The sequence below is a fragment of the Apteryx rowi genome, unplaced genomic scaffold (genome assembly GCF_003343035.1).
Source record: "Apteryx rowi isolate R43461 unplaced genomic scaffold, aptRow1 scaffold_251, whole genome shotgun sequence".
Classification (NCBI taxonomy): domain Eukaryota; kingdom Metazoa; phylum Chordata; class Aves; order Apterygiformes; family Apterygidae; genus Apteryx; species Apteryx rowi.
The window spans coordinates 678,172-704,121 of NW_020448875.1; the positions used below are offsets into that span (position 1 = coordinate 678,172).

The window sequence follows — 25,950 nt, forward strand, 5'->3', positions numbered from 1 at the left end:
TCAACTTCACTGAAGTCTAACACTGAAAAAGCTCATTGTTAACCTTCTTCTCCCTCCACCCCATTCACCACTGGAYGTCTAACTGAGATTAATTGTTCCGGCTAATATAAAAACCCTCTTTTAGTGACAAACAGTAAGTTACTGATCCATGAGAAAGGAAAACAAAACAAAAAGCAATTCAAAGCAGCCTTGAACCAAGGATCACAAAAGAAAACTATAAATCAACATAATCTCCACCACCATCAGTGGGGATAATATTCATTTCCATACAGGAATCGCTTCACTCAGCCCCCCCAAAACAGCCACCTCTCCTGGAGAAGWTGGTAGTTGTATAACAGACAACTGCAGCACTGAAGAGATTTATGGGRGGAGGAAGGAAACTTCTTCTTTTGAAACCATCTGAAACTGCAGAGATAACGTGGATAATTCCCAGACCAGGTTGTGAGCAGGATTAACAGCTCCTCTCCGAGAGGAACGCTGGTCTCTTTAATGACCCCAGATGATGAAGACCCCAGTATTAAATGTGGCCAAAAAGAGGACGCCTTGAGTAAGAGAGACGAGCTGTGCCGATACCTGAAAGAACAGTGCATGCCAAAAGCATAAGGATGACTAATTTCAGCACTTTATTAGATGTTCTATAAAGATTCCTCATCTGACTTCCGGCCCAGCGTAACTGGAAACTTCCAAACCAAAATCAGGTTCCAGAATCTACTTTTTTAGCATTAGAGGTACAAACTGAAACAAAACAAAACAAAAAGAACAAGTAGATGCAAACTCACAAACAAAAATATTAATTCCATTCGAACTGTTACAGCCTAAAATATATGAAGCCTAAGATATTCTGGGGAAGACTATAATGGCTGTAAAAATATGCATATTGGAAAAAAAAGAAAAAGCATACATAAAACATTTCAGAGTTTGTGGCTCACTGATCTGACAGACGAACAGAACAATTGCTTATCATGTCAGGGAAAACATTGCCAACGTGTGATTCATTAACAGCAGACTAGAAAAGGCTGGCTTTTAAAGACATCGCGTTCTGCAAGAATTACAGAGGGAAGTCTTAGCTAAAGAGAGAAAAAAAAAAAAAGAAAGAAAAAAAAAAGGCCACCAGATGATTCACCCATCATGCCAGAGGGGACACACTCATATTAAGGAATAACCACCTGCAATCGGGGTACAAATACAGAAGGGAGACCAAAATAATTATTTTTCCCCCCTGAAGCAAATTTATGGCCAAGTTATAAAAAGCTGAATATAATGAACACCAAYGTATCCTAAACTGTAACATCTAAGGGGACCAACAGGATTTCAGGTCAGTGTAATGGCTGGTAAAGTTGTCTTGCCTAATTCTGTGCTGTAGAGAGCGGCGTGGCTGAACTACAATTAGAGAAGTAAAACAAAGAAGAGCCCAAAACAGATTAAGCCACAAAGTTGGCATTTCCAAGACAAGACACATTGCCAAGAGAAGTCGCGAGCTTCTTCCACTCCCTACCGCAGGATACGGAGTGCAAAGGCATCTTCAAATCGTCGTCTTCTCTGAGGGACAGTCATTTTCAACGCGATTCCCCAGTCACGCAGCTCTGCCCAGCAGCTTTGCTGCAAAGGCATCAAGAAGGAGACGCCTCGAAAGGAAGGGCTGACACTGGTCACACCATGGGCTTCATGTTTAACACCTCGGAGGGCGTACGGACGAATTGTGCTAAGCAAACAGATCGCAGATTCATACTCTATTTTATTAGGATAAAAGCATTGATTGAGCAGTCCATATTTAATAAAAGCTACAGATTCCTTTTAAATAATTGGAAAAGGGAAAGGGAAGGAGCGTGTGACAATAAGCCTTCCACCGAAAATGGTTCTGGCAACACACCTCAATCATTTCCCAAATAAAGAGAAATTTGACTTTTCTTCTCCCTTTTCTTGACTTGCCAACTTTAAATACATCCTTGGTATTTCAGCATTTTTCCTATTTGCAGAAGAGGCAACTTTATTTCATTTGAAACCTAATACTAAAACTAAGCAAAGGCACAAATCCTAAGATTATAAATCAGCAGAAGCCAAACACAGAGCACTGGAGTTGGACATCAATTAAAAGCTTTCCTAGACTATATAAGCTGGTATTTTATGGAAGGAGCTCTACGTATTATTATTATGCAGCACAAAGTTGCATTACGCAATTAATTGGGGGGGGGAGGTAGGGTTTTTTTTCCTCTAATCTTAGTGTTTAACATTTAGTTTCATCATTTCCCTATGCACAGTCAGCATCTCCTTCACTGCTCAGGACTTTACAGAAAGGGCCAAAGCTGAGCTACAAGGGAAAGCTCAGAGAGCCGAAAAAGGCAGGAAATACTATTTGAAACGTTATCTACTAAACACTGGATTTACATCAAGACACACACTGATTTTTTTAATCAAGTTGGCAGGATTTCTTATTTTAAAGCATAGGCAGGATCTCAGACAGATATTCTCCAGCCAACAGAGAAAATGAAACAGCACACTGGCATTTTTAAACGCTAAGGCTTTTTTTTTTTTTTTTTTTTTTTTTTTTTTTTTAAGTGGAGAAAGCTTCTTGGGGTTTTCTTTTGTTTTTTTGATCTTTGAAATCCGATCTAGTTTTACAGATCTCCAGTCATATATCTGTTTTTTTAGACAGCGATTAATATAACAATTTACAGTACATTGGCTATTTCAAGACTGACTTTGCCTAACGCCTACCTTCATTCCCCAGGTTTCATCATAACTCTGACTACTGGAAATATGGTGGTTTCCCATTACTTCTGCTCCAGTTGAGATCAAAACCATGATTCACCACTTTTATTTATTTATTTATTTTAAACTTGGGGAGTCCCAGCATCATTTCGTTTGGAAGGGACCTCTGATCAACACCCCTCTCTCCCTGCTCAAAGAACTAAATTAAAAGTTAATTGAAAGTTAAACCTTTTGAATATCTCCAGGGATGGAGAACTGACACCCATTCAGGGCCCTCGTCCCAGGGTTTGACTACCTTCACAGCAAAGAATGTTTTCCTTGCATCTAATCAGAATTTCCTTTGCTGTGACTTCTCTGCTGCCTCTCCTTTCACCGTGCACCTCTCAGAAGGGCCTGGCTCCATCTTCTCTATAGCCTCCTAGTAGAGGTAGTTGAAGACAGCGACTAGATCTCCCCTTAACCTTCTCTCCTCCAGACTGAACAAACCCAGTTCTCGCTGCTTGTCTGAATTTCAGGTGCTCCAGTCCCCTAATCATCTCAGCAGCCTTCCACTGGGCTTTTATCCAGTTTGTTGACATCTCTCACACTGAAAACACCAAAACCGGATACAGTACTTCAGATGCAGCCTCCTTAAAACCAAAAATAGGGGAAGAACCACTTCTGCAGCCTCCTGGCTACGCTCTTGCTACCACAGCCCAGCATGGCGTAGGTCTCCTCGCTGCAAGGGCACACTGCTGTTTCAGGTTCAACCTGCTGCCCACTAGAGACAGCTGTTAAACTGTATTGGCCCCACTACTGATCCATAAGAAATATCACTCAACCAGCTACCATTTAGACATTGAACCATCGACTGCTTCCTCTAATGCTTGACAGGTCAGAGGGTTTTTCTCCCACCTTGTAGTCTGCTCACCCAGTCTGTACATCCCTAATTTAGTTACAGACATGCTATGGGAGACATTGTAGAAAATCTTGCTACAGTCAAAGTAAATGTCCACTGCTCTCCCCTCAGTCCACAGAATGAGTCATCTATCTAATCACAGAAGGCAATCAGGTTGGTCAGGCACAATTTAGCCTTGATAAACCTGTGCTGAAGCTTCCCAGCCACCTTCCTGTCCTTCCTGTGCAGGGAAACAACTTCCGTGACATGCTCCATAATGTTCTTGGGGACTGAGGGGAGCCCAACTGGTCTGTGGCTCCCCCGACTCTCCTTCTCACACTCCTGAAGATAGACACCATGTTTGCCTTTTTCCAGTCACTGGGGACCTCTCAATTGCCACAGCCTTTCAAAGCTGACACAGAGCAGCCTCATGACGACCTCAGCCTGCTGCCTCACCCTTAGATGCATCCTATCCAGTTCTACAGATGTACATATGCCTAATTTGCTGAAGTCGTTCCTAATTCAATCCTTTATCATGGGTAGAACCTCTCCCCCCCAAACTCTGCCACCTAGCAAGAGCAGACCTTGCAAATAAAGACTGAGGCAAAAAAGCACTGTGTAAATCAGCCTTTTGCAGTGTCTTTCATCACTGAGTTGCCTGCCTCGTTCAGCAGCAGACCCACATTTTCTTCGGTCTTTCTTTGGTGCTGACATACCTATGGAAGTCCTTCTCCTTGCCCTTCAATTCCTTGCCAGTTTCAACTCCAGCTAAGCTCTCCTAATGTCATCTCTGCCTGCTTGGGCTATCCTGGCTAGTCCATACCTACTTTCACCTTCTGCACACTTCCTTTTTCATGTTGAAGCTCCATCAAGACTTCCCTATTAAGCCAAGCTGGCTTTCTGTCATGCCTGCTCAATTTCCTGCATATCAGGTTGCACTGTCCTTGTGGTTTGAGGAGGTTGCCCTTGAAGATCATTTAGCTCACCTGGGCTCCTCTACCCTTCAAGGCAGGGTCCCATGGGATCCCATCTATCAGTTCCCTGGAAAAGCTGAAGTCTGCTCTCCTGAATTCTGAGGTCTTTCTTCTGCTACCTGCCTTCCTCACGTCCCCCTGCCATCTCACCGTCATTGTAGTTAAGATTAGATCCCTCAGGATATGGTCCTGACACCTCTTTGCGAGTAGCAGATCCCACAAAGCACCTCTCCTAGTTGGCTCATCCAGTGTCTATTTCAAAATACCATTGCAATACACTCCAGAAATCTAAATTACTTGTGCTCTGCCATGTTGCTCTTCTAGCAGGTTTCAGGGTGTCAGACTCGGTTCAAGGAGTTCTGTATGTTGTTCAGTAAGTGCATATCTTCTAATCCTGATATTTTCATGCCTTTTCTCAGCACTATCTCCAGTTTTTAAGCTTTCCTCTTGTTGCCTTTAATACCAAAAACAGCCACAGAGCTTTGCAGAAACACCAGTGCTAAATCCAGATGGAATATGATTTGCCTATTCCTATCCAATTTTCCACTATTTATACAGTCAAGGGTAATTTGGCTGCTGAATCATACAGAAAGCTCATGATAAATGTGACTTAACTCCCAAATCTTTTCTAGATATTTCGCTGCTTCTCAGAATAGAATCCTGCACCATTCCTAGAAAAACAGCTTTACATTTTACCATAATAAAGTACACAGCTTGCTTGTATACAACTTACTATGGAATACAGATTTATTCCTTATTTGCCCATCTCCAGTATTGATAGCATCTGCCAACTCTTAGAAATTACTATTTTAACACAAGTATTAAACATAGGGCCCAGAGGCAAAAACAACAGAATCTTATTAGAAACCATTCAGGTCAATCACAATAATTTTCTGTTACGCCTGTTTTGACAACTAATGTTGTTCTAGCCTCTTTCTTAAAAGTCAAAATATCTCACTGTACCAAGTCAAATCTCTTACAGAAGTTTAAGCATATTACACTGTTAACTTTCCCAAAAAACCCTGTAGACTCACTGACAGGATACAGTAACTTAGCATGATAACGGAGATGATGGATTTGCTTTTACTGAGTCTTTGAAAACAACAGGTATCTAGCTACATAACTGGCAGGAAGTAGCCCACTAGCCAAGACACATAGCAAGAGGGAACAGACCCTACCCAACTAGGCAGAAGGCCTGAACAGCAGGTACCTAGAGCTCTGAAAAGTCTCACTTCAGGATGCTCAGAGACAAGAGGTTAAGACAACCTTGATGATGAACACAGCAAAATGCTATTAGCTGAAGACCCAAAGAAGCAAAATAGAGAAAGCCCYGAGAAATATGATGAACCCAACAAGCTGAAAACTACATCCACTATGGTCTTCTGCAAGTCCACCAGATTTCCAGGTTCATTCCGACATTAATATTTAGCATGTGAAATTCTTTGTAGACCTGGAAACGGAGATGGCTTTTATCTTCTCAAGCAGCAACAAACATCTTACGTTATTTCCCATGCTTCCCCAGAATCATCTTATCTGTTATTTGTAATACAGTAGTGCCAAGGAACCCCAAGTRAGAATCAAAAAAATCTGTCATGCTCCAAGAACAGTAAGAAGTTGAGACAAGAGTATAGCACAAGAATACAGTGGGGCAATATTAGTAAGACTGACCACAAATGTGAATTATATAAGCAAAATAGATGCTCAGCACCATGAAGGAAGGAAATGTGATACACAGACCTTCAGATTTGCATAGACATACCCAGGATAAAGTCAGGTCTTTTCAGCATGATTACAGAACCCCATTTGTTTTACAGTGTTTATTATGGCTATGAGGAAGGAGTAATGGGGAGATTAATAACTTGTACCAGCTTTCTCCGAATATTCAGTCAAATATTCTCAAATGATTCATTAAGCAGAAAAGACCCACAAGTCAAAATCGGCCTCTTAAGCAAGCTGCTTTTTTAGATCAAAAAAGTACCTGCCTCTCCAGCAAGCACAGCACTTTGATATAGGGTCTCAGGATACCTTCTCATTTAGAGAAAAAACAGACGGCACAGTCCTGGCATAAAACAACTCATTTAACAAAGCCTCCACTCACTCTCGATTAAACTTTGGTCTAGAGACAAAAAAAAGTCATCGGCTAAGAGACCTGAACATCAAAGAAGCAATTAGTTACAACTCATAATCCAGGAGGATCCAGACTCCCAGGTTAGGATCAGAGTGGCAGGATGCTAGACAACACAAAGACTCGCCTTGTCCCAGTAAGCTCAGAAAAGATAAACTGTAAGAATACAGCATGTTAAGCTGATGCCTTGAATCATTCATCTGCTTTACAAGAGTTTCAAAACAGAATACATAAAGAGGAAGGGAAAGGAGAGAGAAAAGAGCAGAAAAAGGCACAAGAAGCAGAGGAAACAGCTCAAAAGCAACATCAAGGGGAACCAATCACCAAGAGCAAGAAGTTTAAGCATACCTGCCTAAATGGAAAGAAGGGAGGGATCTAGAACAACTCATCCAACCCAACTGTTCTCRGTAAGCTGCCCGCAGGTAAGACGACAGAGTGAATTATGACGCTGCTTGTATTACCTGATCAGCGTTGCTGCCAATGGGATTACTCAATAGCAGTAGTTTCCACAAARCAGGGTTCTCCATACTGCTCCAATCACAAAAGTCCAATCATAATAATACAAAAATGATCCAGAAATCTTAAATTCGATTTGGAGGAAAAGCGTTTCAGAGAACACATTGCAATCAGTGGGCACAGCTCAGCTGGGAAGGGAAAGGGAAAAGGGCCCACATTGCTGCTCACCTTCCCCCAACCTATCCCCCAGAAAAAACAGTTGAAAACCTCCCTTAGAAAAGGTGCTTATGGCCTAGCGGAAAAAGGGAAATGTTTGAGGGCTGGGTGGGAAAATGAAGACACCGATATCCATACACAGGGAGTTAAAGCAAAAAGTGACGCCATCGCCATCTGAAAAGCAAATTGCTTAGATAATATACAAGTATTTTACATACCCCATCCTGACCTATTACTTAAATAAATGAACTCCTATTTCTCGATCTCTAATAGTCCTGCCTTATTACAATGCCAGTGTTTGTACCACAGCTAGCAATAATTAATTCAATATCTACAATTTCTTGCTAGTGAACAAAACAGGCGGCATCGTATTCATCAGACATGTTTCAAAAGCTGCATTTCTGATTATTGCCCCAAGCAGAGATTTCCAAAAGCTCAGATACTAGTTATTTGGCTTTATACTGCTCCCTGTTGATTACAACATCTCAGTGCTTGCTTTGTCACCACTGCCAGGAGCAGGACAGAACGCGCTGGTTTCTTAACAGCACCAGTTTCCCAGGGTTTAGTGTTCAAATATTGAAAAAAACTATGGTACCTTAAAATACAGTAGTTTATTGACTAAAATATAACTTTCAAATTTTGATAAAGTAACAGTATTTATACCACCCACTAACAGATTAGCGAGAACAAAACTGTTTTCTTTTTTTTTTCCCCCCCTGAAATGCCACTAACAGGTTAAGTCATACATAATTATGCTCCCTCCTGTTGTGTAACTTGGTGTTGGAAATCCAAGATAGGATCCGTGTTTAAAATAGTATTCATTCTCAAGCAAAAAACTAGAACTTAGTCTTCTCTGCCTTCTTAATTTGTTTACCAAGTTGTAGCCGCAATGAACGGCTCTGACATCCTGAAAATCCTCTGAAGACAAAGCCCAGCACGAGCAGAAGCAGCACAGCTATGTCAACACACTTCAAACCTAATCAAGAGGGCTATTTCCTTGGACTAATTAAACTCTAGCTATAACGACAAGGAGGTAATGATGTTGGCTATAAAGGGAAGGGGGGGGCGTTGGGTTTATTTTTGTAACATCACTCACAGCTTTCATAGAGCAACATCATAAGCACGTAAAGGACTCCTGGGCGAGGAGGCTGGAGCTTTGCTGGACAGACAAGACGAGCCCTGTACAACCTCTCTGGGAGCTGCTGCCCTCCTCCAAATCGGGGCTAAAACATGCATAATCGTGTCAAAAACCATAACCATCGCCTATTCCCAGAGGATATACAAGTGGGCCCTGAAAGGCTTTTCTTAGCTCAGGAGGTAAGAAAAGGCCACCRAACAGAAAACCCGGACAGGACCTTCTAACATTACAGGCTTATTTTATAAGTCCCCATCCATCAAGTTCAAGGCAAGAGCAATATAGCTACTGTTTTTTCAGCAACAAATTGTAAGCAAGCTGTAACTGAAAATGCCAGTAAGCATAAGCACATGCTAGAGTGAAATATTTCAAGCAAAACCCCCTCCCAAAACAAACAAAAAAACCCTCAAAAAAAACACCCCCAAAAAATCCATGCACACAGGATGGCTCTAACAGGAGCCAAGCTGCAACCTTTTTCTACCTGCCTCTGTCAAAACTAAAGGTTTAGGGGGGAAAAAAACCAAAACAAGGCTTGGATGGGAAGGAGAGTGCTTATCTCCTCCTCCCTTATGTTGCTCTTTGCCCTTCGCGAACCTGTCCCAGCGAGCAGAGCCACATGATAGTCTTGGAGACTGAGACCTTCGTATTTCTTGAAGAACGAAAGTGTGAACACAAACTACAAGTTTCCTCACACCAAGCCTTAGGGAGACACAAGGCTCTGAACTGCATTCAGACAGCAACTAACAAACTGACCTCGTCTGGAGGTGAAGCAAGGGACCTTCAAGGTCCAGGAACCCAACAGCACCTTGGGCAAGTCCAAAGGTCCATCTAGGCCAACATCCCCTCTCCAGCAACAGCCGGTTGCAGATGCTGAGACCAGAGGATCAGGAGCAGGGCAAGCCTGCAGTGATACTTTCCTGCAGCCTCCAATAGTTTCCTCTTCAGGGACTCCCTGAGCCAGAGGTGATGTCTTTAGCAGCAGTAGATATCTTCAGTACTTAGCAGCCCATAGCTCAAGTACACACCGTGTGAATAAGAGCTCCCTTTGTCCTTAATTCATATTTCATCTAAGCCCCTAGTTCTTGTGCCATAGGAGATCACCTTTTTTCATCTTTTCCATACCACTGAGGATTTTATAGATCTYTCTTATACCACAAACGAATATTTCTCGCTCACTCTGAAGAGTCTTAATTGATCCTTGTATGGGTGCTGTTCTGCAGATCAGGCTATGCTTAGCACTTCTCCATGTTTTCCCCCAGATTTACCTTTTTTTTTTTTTAAAGGAGAACCAAACACAGCTCCATCTGTGGAGGCATCGCGGAATTAGGCAGTAGCATAACAACGTTCAGTGTTTTGCTCTCTCTTCCTTTCATTATAACTCTTCATACTGTGTTGGTCTTTTAACCAATAACGAGCATCAAGCCTGTGTTTCTCATAGTTACTTACTATAGCCTCAAAATCTTGTTCTTGAGTGACATGAGCCAACTTGGAGCCCATTGTTCTCCAACTACAATAGGGTGAACTATTCTCTTTCTTATATATGTCACTTCGTATTTGTCTACACTGATTTCCACCTGCTCCTTCATCACCCACTCACACTCAGCATGGTGAAGGCCTTCCACAGCTCTCCACAGGCAGCTCATTGTCACTGCTCCAAATAACGCAGTACCGCAGCGAGTTGACAGCCTTTTTATTTAAGATTATTGAAGAATACCTCAAACAGATTCCAGCACAGATTCCTCTGGGATACCACTAATGACTTTCCTCTGGTGTGAAAATTGACCATTTATTCCTTCCCCCAGTCTCCTATCTTTTTACCAATTATTTACCCATATAAGGCCTTCGTTCTCATCCCATGGTCTTTAAGAGTTCTTAGCAAGGGACCTCACCTTTGGAAATCCAGGTAGTTTCACATATTCGTCAAATGTTTCAAAGACAACAACTACAACCTAGCAGTTCTGCCCAAACACTAGGCCAAATCAAGTAGCCAGAAGAAAGGAGTTCATCTACCGTAAGATGAAAAATTCTAGGAAAACAAGAACTTCTTTATATCTATTCTATGTAAAAGGGATGGTTGGCTGTTTTCTTAACAGATAAAGAAAACGAAAACTGTTATCCTAACAAAGACAATTCTGAGGTCCGACACAATACAATTTCAGATACAAATTGATAGTAAAGCACAACTTTTTTTGTGCTTGAAATAAGAAAATACTTAATATGCTTGCAAAATGTCCCCCTCCTAAGCCCATACTCCACCTATTCGATGAGGAGTGTACATACCTTCCTTGACTGAGTCAGATGCTTTAGATTTCAGATTAATATAAGAATGCCAATATGAAAAAAAATCCACAGTATATATGAAAGATGCACCTAGTCTGACACACCAGGCTGATCATTTTAGCTTATGCTTTCAGCAGCCAAGATAAACAGCTTCATAGGCTGTATACACGGATCAAACTATAGGTTTTTGACCTATGCACTCAGCAGCCATTCTAAAATTCACATCCTTGCTCCCAGGGTGCTTGTACAGACTTTTCATTTCATTTAATTATATCTAATAGCATTTGCAAATGACAACCAAAGAGAAAAGAAGCCATTAATGTACCCCTGAAAGACTTGTTAAAACTGCAAAAACAAGCTACAGAAGAGGTGATTCAGATGATCAGAAGCTGGAAGGCACTGTGAAGATCTGGACTCACTACAAAAGAGGGTAAGATTTTCCTGTGCCAAACAACAGCTCCTCTCCTATTTAAAAAAAAAGAAAATAGTTCACAAGCAATTACATACCCTCCCATGCTACCAAAACCAAGCAGGTCGGTGGCCCCCTCTTCACTCCAAACAGTATTATTTTCAAAACCACTTGTCAGTTTATGGTGCACAGGAAAAGCCTGGAAAAAATATGCTCAGCACACTGAGAGAAAACTGGAGACACTTCAAGCTATTAAGTTTCAGAAAAAAAATTAAAAATGCATTTCTCCATAACAATTTGTGAAATTCTGCCCAGTAACGCAGGCTAAACACCGAACACAGAGCCCCACTCCTACCTTTAAGCACGGATTCCATGTGGCACGATGGCCTTAACCCACACAGTATTTCATCAGAGAGAAAAAAGCAAAATGTACGGTTGCAGGTTGTGTTTGGTTAATATTTCATTTTGATCAATTTTTCCTTTCTGGTATCTTTTCACCAAGGAATATAATCAAAAAAAAAAAAGGTGGCTTTTAGTCTCATTTTAAGTGTCCCTTCTGTGGATTCCAGTAAAATTTTATTTTCTTTAGTTAAATTCCACCCCTACTGACTAATTAATATCAGCTATTCCCAAAGGACAGGTTTTTACGCCCGTTTCTCTATTCCTCCACCTGTGCAGAAATAGGTGCAACATCCCCTGAACAGTAAATGATGCCACAACAGTGGCACTGAACTGCAAGCGACCCGTAAGCCGCTACACACAGCGAAATCAAGACTGTTATAAAACCTGCGTGAGGACATGCCCAAGATTTGCCCTTGGTTTCTCATCTTTGCAGCACAATTTTGTCCAGGGAAACTTGAAAGAACAATTCAAAYGGCTGTTACCAAATCAGTACGATCTATGATCGAGTTTGAATTATATACATAGTTTAATCACAGAATAGTCAATATATAGTTACAGACATGGCATAACAAGAGATTAGGGAGAAAAACGCTTAAATCTAGAAGTATGAAAATGACACRAGGTATCCTTTAATAAATCTAACCTGAAGTCGTAGCTTTCATAGGTTGATGAGAGACACTGCACTAGGTGCAGTTTATACATATTAAAAAAAAAACGTTCAAATGTCAGTTTGGATATTGACTCACTGGGGCCTAGGGAAAGTTGCAGATTCTTAGGAACAAAAATGCTTCCCGGGTTGTTACAGAGGAAAATAACCACTTACGCCATTGCGGTGCTGCACATAGCTTGGAAGACCTAAAAACTGCTGTTGCATAAAGGGGGTGTTCAGTAAACAAGTAAAGAAGCTTTGGCGTTTCGGTATCTCCCTACTGGAAGGAATTCGTCTCATTCCCATCTGACGCTTTCAGAAAAACATCTCGCTTGAGGAAGGAAAAGAGCTGGATCGCTGCTTTGAGGAAACAAGGAAATTGTATCAATAAAATTATGAACGGAGYCAATAAAAAGCAGTCATCAGCCAAAACTGCCAGTGAAGAGCTACGGTTTAGCTAATCTTGTTCTCTCGCCAAAATAACTCTCACCTACAATGCAGCAACACGATCTCTCTCAAAAAAGTGTGACAAAACATAAAAACGCATGCATTTGCTTTTTCCATGCCTCTAAAGCCGCATGTTCACGAAGAGGCTTGGTGCAACAGAGCACGAGACCCGTCGGTGCCATTTCGCTGGCTCTGTTTTCCATCCACGGTAGCTCCAAGGCAGCACGTGGTGCCACCAGCCACTGATATTTTAAATGAGGGGCTGCGCTGATGGCTTTGGAGAAACTAATTTGCACGCTCAGCTTTCAGCTGCTAGAGCAGTTGAAGCCTGCACGCTCCCCGGGCATGAAATCCCTCCYGACTCCAGGGAGGATGTGCCAGGCCCAAAGAGCGAGTTCCCCTGGCTCCACCGCTAAGGCGCGAAGCCAAACGCTTCCTATCACAGCTACTCCCCCTGCCAAGGGCGCGCCTGGATTTTGAACAGAGAGCGTTGGCCTCCTGGGCTATTACTCCCTTCCTGGCACCCGGACAACTCRCAGGAATGTGCTCCGGACAAACACAGCAGCAAGGAGGCAGAAGAGAAAACGAGGAAAAGATTTCAATGAAAAGGTGAAGCCGGTGACCACTTACATTAGGGGAGAGGTGGGGAAAAGCAAGGAGCTGGAAAGGAGAATGGGACAGAAACCAACACTGGAAGAAACGGGAATTCCTGACACAACCGAGGATGCATGAACAACCGGCACTAGCTCAAGGACTCGGACGTCACAGACCAAGCAGAAAACGTTTCCCGCCCAAGCCTGGAGCAGCACCGAGACTCCCGGTGTGGGATACAGCTCAGGGTTATACACACCCAAGTCGGGCCAAGGCTCCCGTCTCCCACGGCAGTCAACGGCGTCTGGGCCACCAGCACCCAGCGGGATTCAAAGGAACGTGGGCGTCTGCCTCGGCACGAGCTGAATCACTCGCCGGGCTCCGCCGAYGAGACCTCCGCCGGCTGCAAGGGGAGACCAGGCGCCCGGCTCACATGCAGGCACAAGGACTGAGCTGGCTGGAGCCACCTCTCACCTCCTAACTTGTAGGGACAACAAGAATCCTGCTTATACACAAGGCACTAAGGCGGTTCCCACAAATTTTCGAAACCCAACTTTAAACAACCCAGAGCAGCACACAATCCATCTCTGCAGGCAAACCAGGCAAATCGCAGAAAAGAAAAAAAAAAGCCAGAAATCGTACAGTCAAAGGCACAGAGAGAGGGGATCAAATTAAGGCTGCGCAGACAGCCCTCACTCTGTCAGTGCCCAACTTTGGAGGATTTGGCTTTGCAAACTAATGGGCCGTGAGGATGCACAGCATCCCAGGACACATTAGCAGCAGCAAAACTCCAGCAAGACGTATTTCAAAAGCAAACAGCCTCTGCTCTGCGTAGCTCTCAAAAGAGTCTCAGGAAAACCACTTCTTGATGTTTTTCCATAAAAGAAAGAAAATTAAACCTGCGGTTTTTAGCTTTGGCACTGCACCACCATTTGATTAGAAAATGACTTTTCTTTTAAGTGAATTTAGTGCTGTTGAAAGGCAACGGCTCTCAGTTTACAATATCAATGAGGCAAGCACAGCACTGCTGAGGGAACTATAAACGGCATTGCACTATTTTACCAGCACATTTTAATGTGGGCTGCAAAGCAATCTCTGCCGAAGGAAGGAAAAAAGGGGGTGCAGGCCACACGTTAGCTCTGCAGGGCACGGGCACGTCAGGCTGGGACCGATTTTGGGTTACACCCCGGGCGGCGCAGAAGTCTGCCCGCAGAGAGGCGGCTGCTGGACACCGGCGACGTTGGCTACGCTGCAACCTCACGGAGCTACAAAACRGTTTCTAATATTCAATCTTCTGCACACCTGGAAAACACGGAATACAACAGCAACTCGGGTAATACTTCCGTAATACACGGGAAGGTGTAAGACTTCTTGCRATGGGGAGGCCCAAGGAAATTACACCAGAAAGCTTACTTAAAACACGCTGCGCTTTCTCTTCATGGCATTACCTTCGGATCACCAGCATGATTTGATCTAGAACTGTGTAATAGTTAAGSCGAGATTGTATTCATACAGGTGACCGAGCCATGAATAAAATTCCATCTGCGGCTGCCATTCCTATCTGACCGCTCGGATCTCAACCTCGAATTAACATTTTAGTGCAGGTCACCAGAGAACTTGTTATCCTTGCCAAATTACACACGCGCAGCAGCGAAGCAGCAAAAAAGAGAAAAGTATTCCCTTTGGCAGGTGTTCAGTGGTAATTTGCTGAAAATGTACAAAACCCCCCCATGAAATTCATTATTTAGCTTTGACAATGTCATGACCGCTGGGGCCACCATCCTTTCCACCAGCACAGGATAAAATACGGATTGACAGCATTTACRAATATTGCTAAATTTGGTGTAACTCCACTTTCTCTTATGAATAAACACTACCACCTCGTAAATGTTTGCTAAGGTTATATTTGGTTCCAGCCTCCACCTTAGAAAACCTCAAGGCAGATAGTACCTGATGTGCTCTTGCATTCACAGAAGTCCGTGGGCATCGATTTCTCCTATCTACCTTCCCCAGTCATCTACATTCAATCACAAACCTGAATATTTCACATACAGGAGAAAATGCTACAGAAATATCAAACGGGACAGATAACTCGATAGGCAATCACTTTCCATAGCTGTAGGAGGAACAAGATGAACAGCTACTCTTAACATGATTCGGATACAATCTGATGAAAAGACTTTCACTTATTTATCTTTCAAACAACGCACTTCAGCAGCTAAAAGTTGGGTCTTGCAGTAGAAAATATGCAATGCAGAAGTAACAGGTTACCAAAGGCCAGCCAACTTGGGGGTAAATATCCTCGAGTGCTACAAGCAGGAAAGATGTCATCCATACTGAAGGCATTTAGGAGGAAACACTCAGCAGCAAACAGGCTTTAACGGCAAACGTGGCTTCTGCACCACAAAAGAGTCGCAGCCAATGCTGGAAAGAAAACCTGCCTGCCTCTCCAGAACATTAGGAACCAGTCTCCAAATCTCTGGAAACGAAAGGAAACGTGAGCAGAACCTCTGCTGGAAACGACCTGGCACTAAAGCAACAGCTGGTTACCTCCCGACTGGCACACAGGCGGAGGGAACTCGCTGCCCATGAGGTGTCCCAAGGGATTTGACGGGCAAGCTCCGACGGATACAGCCACAGCAATTTGCAACGCCGCTGCCTCCTGCTATTCACTCTTCTCTCTGCCAGAAGCTCCTGTCTGCACGGGAGGGGTTGCAGCATGGGAGAAGCACCCACACCTCAGCTACCCAAATTACAGTTAAAATAGTAGCTTAACCTGGCAATTACAGTGGTCTGTGCTAGAGCTGCAAGAGCTTACCTGTCAAAATACCTACTCATTACGGCAAGTCAGGAGGTGAGATCTGACTATCAAATCCCGGCAATTTGTAGTGGAGCAATTTAATGGGCCGGCCTCCCTGCAGCAGAAGGGGTGGCACGTCTTCTTAAATCCCTCTCCGTTTCAAATCACATGCTTTTGCCACACAGCGCGCSCCRGCAGCAGAAGGGTGGACAACTGTAYGTTCAGCTGCCCGTTTTGGGAATGGTAACCTCGAGCAGAGGGTCGAGGTAGCTAAAGGTGAACAGTAACCTCTTCAAATACTCCAGCGTGGATGACTGGAGCTGGAGAGTCCAAACCCCCAGTCGTCTTTGCTACAGAGTGACAATTAGTAGTCAAAAGCACAATTAAAACAAATTAGTGTAACAAGCTACCATATGTCGACCGAGCCACTTGAATTGTATGAGAGCATCTTCTTAGCCTCTACTAACTGCAAGRTTAAGCATGTTTGCTTAAGTCTCTTTCCTTGAGATTCAGGTAGACGAGTATTTCTCACAAATGGGGCCARCTAAGCACATATGCATGGACAACCGCAACAGCACAGGCGTAGCATGATCACTTGTTACCGTATGTAATTTCGTTTCACATCTGTGCCCTAAAATTAAATTAACAGCTATAGCAGCAGTAAGACAAGGCTTAATTTACCTGCAGAAACCTACCAAAAAAAAAAAAAAAAGCCTAAAGTCTTATTTGGGAAATTCAAAACAGACTTCTAACTCTGACAATACAGAGTGACCTTCTACAAATAGGGTTATTCTTCCCATTTGAAATGCAGAATTAGGGGTTGCTTGGAGGCAGTCAACCTGCCTGACCACTAGATGACAAATTCCTAAATTCTTTGAGCTGCAGACAACTTGCAATCACCCAAACATTTCTTGCAAACACTATATAGCTCCATCATCAAGCCTGTAACGCTTGCGAGCGTTACAAAGCCTGATACTCCTACAAACCAGCAATGGTCTGAACTTGGAGTGGTCAGACCTCCTCATTAGAGGATGTTCATCTGTCAGTACGAGGGCTAAGTGCATACTGCACCTTCATCCCTTTTCAAAAAAATACGACACATTTTAAACAAGATTCCATTTTACAAGAATAACCGATGTGAGCCCTAATCTGGGAATCTGAGAAAAAAAAATACAAGGATCTTTCTACAAAATACATAATCTCATAACCACACAAAGCATGTTTTTCATGGGTTGCTCTGATTTAGTGTGTTCAAGAGCAGCGACTTCCAGCTGGGTTTTAAAATGCATCAGGAACTCCACGTATCAACCCAACTGCTACCGAAATCACCCGTGCTTGGATCTTCCTCAGATATGCCAAGGGGTCTTAAACTGGACGCATAACAATCCAGTCCCAAACAMGGGTTATTTAAAACCTGTGCCTTCTCTTTCAGCAAAGGTTTTAAAGTACCTGGATCTATCTGCTTACCACTTGCCAAAAGACCAATACGGCTTTTGGGATACGTAATGGAGGTGTCCCTGTGCGTAACGCAGACATCTGTGACGGAAGGAAGCATCGCCGCCAGCACGCCGACCCAACTGAAGACAAAACTACCAGTGAAAACACAGAASGACACTTGGCAAAAGCAAACAGTAAGGAGCCTGGGCAGAACAGCAGGTTCACGGTGCCATCAGATCCTGGGAGCTGCAGTTTCTCCACGTGAAATCAAATGCAGCCAACAGAACTTACTTTTGCAGGTTTGGGTTTTTGGTGCACGACGTAAGTGGAAAATGGGCCTTTTAAAGGAGGCACTGACAGATTAGTGGATGTAAAACAGAACCAGTCCTGGGTAACAGACCTGTTATGGACACAGTTATTCTCGAGCCACATAAGAAACCCCGAGCTTCAGAGCTCCGTTTCAATTTACTAGAAACTACATTGATAAAAACAATGCAGTATATCCCAGCAGAGCAGCACCCTTTCAAGAAGGGTTCATACTGCCTCTTCCCGCAAACAATTTTGTTTAATTCGAGCAAACTGATTCGCGTGCGTAGACAAGACCACGCTATTACGCCAGCTGTACACCTGTATACTGTCACTCGGCTATCACGTATACAGGATGCTTCAACGGCAGAACATCAGGTTCCAGCAATTTTTCCCCTTCTTACTTTCCCATCAGCGATGCAATTTAAGACCAGAACAAACCTCAGACAAACCACCGTAGTGTTAAAATCTAGTCTTAAAAACTATTTCTCTGCATTTTTTGATACATGGAGAGAAACCAGACTTCATGCTGTAGTCCAAGGAGTTGCACAGCAGGTGCGGAGCCTAGGGGGATCTTGCTGCCCCTGGCCTTTCTGACCAAAGGCAAGTTCTCTTTTGGCTTCACTCGCCAATTAAGAGTCAGATCCTGGCTCAGAGAAGAGGAAGAGGTGCTCAGCCCTTCAGAGTTAAGCGATGAGTCACGCTGGCAGTTAAATATGCCCAGCACCTCTGGTGAGTCATGGGTCAGGTGAGAGGAGCAAAATGATGGGGAGAAGCAATTCTCATTTGCATGCCTATTTTATACCTTCTTGGTTCATGTTTTCACTGTCCTCCTGAAAGAGCAAATGCAGCCACAACTACCAATCGACGCTTTGACTCGATGGGAACAACTCCCTAAGATGGATGTATTTCTCTAGTGTACGAAAAGAAGCAATACAAAAATCTGTCTTACAGTGATTCTTCAACAATAACTATACATCTCCTCCCAAAGAAGGGAAGCTTATCGCCACGTCCACATTCTTGTTTGACAGACATCCAGAAATGCACGGAAATCTCCTAAGCTGTGTTCTCAGGAGACAGAAATTAAAACCTCTTAGTCTTGTTGCATATTCTCTCCAAAACAACAATCCCCTCTGGCTCTGCAATTCTTTACTCATTCCTGGGCCAATTTATTTCTCGAGTAGCACCTCAAGCAAAGACTTCTGACTAGTCTAAAAGGCATCTATCACTTCCATAGAGAGGTGCTGCAGAAAGATTAATCACTAGCAAGACCTTCTTGGGGCAGTCATCTCCTTCCCCCACTTGCAACAGAGTCCACTATGAAAGCCTAGCAGTTTCTCTATCTTTTTTTAAATCACATCTGTTTTTTTGGTTAAAGAGTTTGCGTAAGCAAATACGGTCACTTCTACATGCACATTCTGTTCATGCGCTCATAAAAACAAAATCTCAACTCATTTCAGGTCCACTCATGCAAAGGATCTCCTACTGCTTCATAAATACCGATATGAAGAGAGCTCTTCACAGCTCCCAATTTCAGCTGCTCAATTTACCTTGAAGCAGCAAACTAGCATAGGTGCTCTGAGCCATCCCATGAAGATCCTGTTCTCTCCACTGACTCTATAAAGATACTAAAAGACACAGTTTCACGTGTATTTATTTGGCAGCAGCTGTCTGGACCAGTGTCCCACTTCCCTGAGACAGATCATTCCCAGTCCCATGTCACTTGTGTTGACAAGCACAGCTGGTTTTGCAGCTGTATAATTTACCTCGCAGCCAGTTTGACCACAAGACTCTGAATGTATAAGAAAGCCAGGAGCCAACTCAGAACATGAGCTGGGGTCCAAAGGCCAGCACAATCCAAGGACTTCAGTTAGGCATAGTGTTTTCTGATGAGAACCAATATATACCCTCATGCAGGGTATGATTGTACTGTTTTGCCTGGAACCGCAAAGGGTCAGATCCTTTTTATCTGATTAATGGAAACCAGAAGCTGCAGTAGGCTGGTCAAGATAAAGTATTATATGAAAAATATTCCAAATGATGTCAAGATGAGAATGCCGGACTCGTGAGCCCATCAGTGCGGTACAATTAAAGGTCAGCATATCACCGCCACTGGAAAGACCATATTTGACACAGAATCAGGTCACAGAATCACAGAAGTTTAGGGCAAAGGAAAGAAGTGACTGGACAGAAGGGGAAAAATACGTGTACACAGTTATGTGGACTGAGGCCTATACAAATAGATGCCGCGCTGGTTTAATCAAAGGTCACGTTCTGAAAGACTTTTGAAAAGCTGGAGGTCATTTGCAGCATGAAGAGAACCATCGTAATCAATAAGCTTTAGATTTTCTATTTTCACAAGCAGGAAAAATCTCAAGGCTATTACAGTCCCATTAAAAGGAAGGCGTGAGAGAGAGCAGATCCCAGGGTACTGCCAAGTGCCATACCCAAAATACAAAACGAATAAAATACTGTCAATACCCCCCAAGTAGCATGGTTCCTGATAATCAAAGAAGGGAAGGAGAAAGGCTGAATCCTCATATACAAAGAAATATAAATCCAACTTTGAAAGTTTATTCCAAGTCTTATTGACCATCTCAAAACAGTACTGTAGTGACGTAGTACAACAGCTGTACGCAATAAGCACAAAAAGTAAAAAGCTCTGATTCATCTCAAACACAGTCTTCTCGCCTCTAGATTATTTGGGAAGTGCAACCTTAGTAACTCCCACCTACCTCCATTTACTAATCATTTAACATGAATCTTACGTTAAAAATAAATACCTTTATTTTTCTGCTGAAAAAAAACCCACACATTGCTAGGGCAGGGTTTTTCACATTGCTCAACCTGKGGGCTTGCAAGGCAGCACACTGACTTCAGAGTCATTTCATTTGCTTATGCACTTAAAATTACCTGGTCACACGATCTGCGTCATAATTAGCTTCCTCAGTAATCTGCAGAGCAAAGGACAGGCTACTCCAAAAGCAATTTTGTCTTCAATAAAATTAGCTAGAGACCCGCAGCAGAAAACACTGAATAACCATTTTCTGAACCACTGATGGACATACAAGCAGAACACTAATTTGAATGGACAACTGCATACTCCACCCTTCTTCAAAAAAGGAGTTGTGTTCTTTAAGAGCTTACAACCAGGGCACAAGAGCAAATGAAATTTTATATTTACGTTTCTTTGCAGTGTATTTTAACATGGGGTAGTTTCAAAGGTTTTTGCATATTAACAATACCTTCAAGGAAGCCTTCAAAAATAAATGAGCCATTAAAAGTACTTTTATATGACACCTACAATTCAGAGAAAAGCAATTCTTTCCTCAACTTGTTCATGATTTTATTGCTTTGATAATTCCACTTGGAAACAGCAGCACAGCACTTTTTCTGGTCTTTGAATGACAAGGAAAAAAAAACCCAGAAAAACAGAAGAGTGTTTGCTGCCCTCCAGAGGGAAAAAAGGTGAAATTACAGCTTTAAAATACAAAGCTAGAAAACAGCTATTCCTATCCAGTTTTAGAACTGCTTTCCTCAGTAGACAGCAATGGTATCAAGTAAAACTGAACTACGACAGCAAGGTAGTTACTAAAACTGTCAGTAGGGATGATCACCTACCAGCTCCAAAATGTCAAACCTCTGAAGTTTTTCTTCTCAGTTTTACACTGAAAGATGTACTGGACAATTGTATATTTAATAACTCAAAGCACCTATAAATAAATCATTCTCTGCTTTTCAGTTCATCAGCTGCAAAATGAGAAGAGCAGCTCCCCGTCCAACAGCAATACTGTGCTGGAGACCGCGAGGGCCGCAGAGCTCCTGAGCGCTGACGCTCTCGGGGGTGAGTCATCCCTTACGGGAGCCGACATCTGGCTGCCCTCCAAGCCGGGATCAGTTCCCCTTCCCAGCTGAAGCAAATAAATCTCATGGCAGTGCGATACGTCACAACTCCAAATCAAGGTGCAGCGACATAAAAGGCGGAAGACCAGATGGAATGCCAAGGAATCAGGAGAAGCTTAGCATTTCCTACATGAAAAAATAGATAAACCACGACCTTATCTTCTGCTGGTGCTACTAGTAAGCGCAGCAAAACTGGAAGTCAAGCTATAAATACTCTATGCCTAAATACAGTATATATTTGGATATCTAACTTGAAACATTGCCTTTCAAAAACTGAAATCTGAATTCTGTATTCAGTATTTTTTCTTAGATCAAAAAATACTTTTAAATAAAGATAAAACAAAAATTCTTTAGAAAGGCTAAAGAATACTTTTAAATAATTAAAAAAAAAGATGCTTACCTGACAGCCTCTGCTACATTGTTGGACGTGTGTCCCGATAAGGCATCGTGAAGGTTACGGATGAAGTAATCTCTGTAGTCTTCAGGCAGGGCCATGAAGGTTCCACCCATCACAATGAATTCTACCTTATCCACGCTGTGGCCCAACTGCTTCAGCTATAAAATTAAAATCACCAGTGAGAAATTACCAGTGAGTGACTTTTAAAAAAAGACTTCTTTGAAAACCCTGACGCTCCTACAACTGTAAACGTTTCCTTCAACCACTGTCAAATCTTTTATGACTGACAAACCATTGATACTCTTGCACAGATTTCTTATAAGCCCCTCCAAAACCTCAAAAATGACTTTTCTACTGCAAGAACACGGTTTTTGAAAGATGCTTTAGAGAGAGACGATGACAAGGAGAGCACAGCAAAGAAACAAGAGCGGCACAAGTGGCCAAGCTATTCATCAAAAGAAACTCAGAATGGAAAAATACTACTAGGATACTTCTAAATAGGAAAATACAGTGAATTCTGTGTACTCAGCCACCCAGATTCAAGACAGCTGCCAGTCTGGAAATGCAGAGCCACATTAAGATACTGTGCCCAGCATAACAGGCCTTCTTAACAGGGCAGATGAGTAATCTCAGCGCAGCATCTTGATAATGTGCTTACACGAGTTCCAGTTTGAAGCTAGCTTAGATACGGCCAGCAGGAAAATTTTTCTCCCATCTGCACCAAGCCACATAGAACAATCCTTACAAACTTGTGGGAGAAAAGAACGAGACTGAATTCACGGAGAATTTTCAAGCAGATTTGCAGAGAAACAAGAAACTAGTAAAACAGGATGGAGAATCTCTTCGGATCTTTTAATTCTCCAGCCAAGACAAAAAACTCATTTTGGTAGAAAAGACACTACTTCAGTAAAAATATTCTACATGCCGGTAATTATGAAGAGTCAGCAACTGCCACAAAACCAGCAAACTTTCAATTCAGTACAAGTGTTTTGGGAGGGTCTCCTGTCAGTAATAAAGTATTGTTCAGAAGAGATGACTTCTTACGAGAGGTTCATAACTCATGATCTATCCAATGCAGATGAGGGTTAGACAGTTAATACAGTTTAAAAATAAGTCCTCTATGGGGTCAAGTTAGGCTAATACAGAATCATGGAATAGTTGGGTTTGGAAGGGACCTCTAGAGATCAGACTAATCCAACCCCACTGTTCAAGCAGGGTCACCTACAGCATGTTGCTCAGGACCATGTCCAGCCAGGTTTTGAATATCTCCAAGGATAGAGGCTCCATAACCTCTCTGGGCAACCTGTTCTGGTGCTCAACCACCCTCAGAGATAAAAGAAATTTTTTTTTAAAATGCTTAAATGGAATTTTCTGCATTTCAATTTGTGCCCATTGCCTCTTGTCCTGTCACCAGGCACCAAGACGACAAGTTTGGTTCCATCTTCTCTATTCCCTCCCATCAGGTATTTATACATATCGATAAAATCCCCTCTGAGCCTTCCCTTCAGCCTCTTCTCCAATCCCTTAATCATCTTTGTGGCTCTTCACTGGACTTGCTCCAATCTGTCCATGTCTTTCTTGTACTGGGGAACCCAGCACCAGACACAGCACTCCAGATGGGTATCAACCTGGCTGAGCAGAGGCGAAGGATCACCTCCCTCCACCTGCTGGCAATGCTCTGCCTAATGCAGCCCAGGATGCTGTTGCCTGCCCACGCTGCAAGGGCACACTGCTGGCTCAAGGTCAACTTGGTGTCCACCAGGACCTCCAGGTCCTTCTCTGCAGAGCTGCTCTCCAGCTGGTTGGCCCCCAGCATGTACTGGTGCATGGGGTTATTCCTCCCTAGGGGCAGGACTCCGCATTTCCCTTCATTGAACTTTATGAGGCTCCTCTTTGCCCATCTCTCCAGCCTGCCGAGGTCCCTCTCCAACAGGAGCAAAACCCTCTGGGGTATCAGCCACTCCTCCCAATTTTGTATCATCAGCAAACTTGCTGAGGGTGCACTCTGTCCCATCATGCTGGTCATTAATGAAGATGTTAAACAGTATTCATTCCAGAATTGACCCCTGGGGAACACCACTAGTGTCCAGCTGGACCCTGTGCCATTGGTCACAGTCCTCTGAGCCCAGCAGTTCAGCCAGTTTTCAATTCATCTCACAGTACAAAATTTACAGAGCTGTCTTGGAAAACTATCAAAAAGCAGATCATATAAACAAGCTGTAGGATCTAGCTGTTTATCTTCCACCAGATTTACTCACTAAGGATATGAAGGGAAAGTTTCCTCGGTATGTGTACACACAAACAAGGCCAGTTTGGCACTGGAACAGCCCTTTTTTTGTTTGTATGTTTTTTTAACCTCTGCCCAATACATCTTTCCCTGCCCTCCTCACATGGAGGCCATATTTGTGTCAGTTCTTGTCTCAGGACATCAACCTGTCCTGCTTCGATTGCTGGCGGGCAGCAGATAGCCACCTCTTCTATTCACCCTTCCTCTGGTTAGTTCTAAGATGGGGCAAGCAAATCCTCAGGGAAGCAGTTTCATCTCAGTTCCCCTCCAGAGAAAAAGTCAAGTCATGTGGAGGGAAAACAAAAGGAAAATCATAAAAGAAGCAAGGCAGACAGAATGGTAAGAACCTTCAAAGCAAAGAAGGAATGTGAAACACATCATGCTTTAATTTTAAGACCCTCTACTGTTACTGGATGATCCCAATCAAATAGTAGATTATAACCTTGTGGTAGATTATAACCTTGTGAAATGCCACCTACTTTGTCTTCCCCCTATGCAAATATCCAAGGGTACTGAAAACATCCAAAACCAAAAAATACAAGATAAGCAAGTCCCCAGCTGTCACCTCCCAGAACAAAACAGTTAGGAGACGTAACATTTGAGGCATGAGCAAGGTGGCAGGGCTGACAGGAGCACCCACAAATTAATAAACTGCCATAATTCTAGGACCTATCCAAAACACAGGACATTCGAGGTTTACCTGTTCAACTCTATGTCTTGTTTGAAGATAGGGGTCATATCTAGCCCGAATGGCCCTCATGGATGTTGGCTAAAAGACACAGAGATTGATTTAGTAATATTTTTATTAATCACAGTAAAACAAAGACAAAATTTTTAGCATTGAAATGGATGCTTCTGTTCAACAAACATTCAAACATGATGATTTCAAACTCACAACCAGAAAATCCATCCAATTGTAAGTCTGAATACAAACCCTGACATTTTTGAAAGTTTTAACAGAATACATTTTTGTCCTGAGATGGTAATACAACATAGAAAGAATGACACAGTTTCAGATTTTTACTGAATTACGACAGGATGGACAATAAATAACCTCTACAGTGATTCACAAGAAATAATGCAGAACTCGCAAACACAAAATGGTTTTCAAAATATCAGTTTGTGTCCTATTCATTTCAATTTCTCTTCACTTGCACAACAGTTATCCAAGGAATGTCCTCCAAAGCTCTATTTGAACTTCAAATATTCCTTCAGCTAAACATATGCTTTTCATTGAAATTGCTGATAACTTACGATTTATATTACTAACTGACATAAGTCTATTAATAATACTCTAAGATAAGGTTTTTAAGTGTCTTGTGTATGCTGGATTTGTTTGGTATTCCATATCTTTTATATTAAACTCTCTAAAGGATAAGGATGCCTTAATCATGCACAACTCCCATACGCTGTCAGGACTAAACAAATGAATACAAAAGATACCCAAAACAATATGAATTATAAAGCAGGTATATATACACAGGATTTTCTTACTTTGAAATAATGTTTAAGGGACAAGTTTCAAATCACTAAATAATGGATAACATCAG

At 42.7% G+C, this 25,950-nt stretch overlaps 1 protein-coding gene across 2 annotated transcripts in view; it reads right to left on the bottom strand.

Annotated features, from left to right (window-relative positions):
* ELP3 (elongator acetyltransferase complex subunit 3) overlaps positions 1–25,950 on the bottom strand; it is an 89,481-nt gene that overhangs the window by 57,531 nt on the left and 6,000 nt on the right. For both annotated transcript variants that reach the window (XM_026066962.1, XM_026066963.1), the window contains 2 exons: positions 25,101–25,169; positions 22,117–22,271 (listed from right to left, as the gene is read on the bottom strand). In XM_026066962.1, the coding sequence (XP_025922747.1) occupies positions 22,117–22,271; positions 25,101–25,169 (224 nt within the window). The remainder of the gene's footprint in view (positions 1–22,116; positions 22,272–25,100; positions 25,170–25,950) is intronic.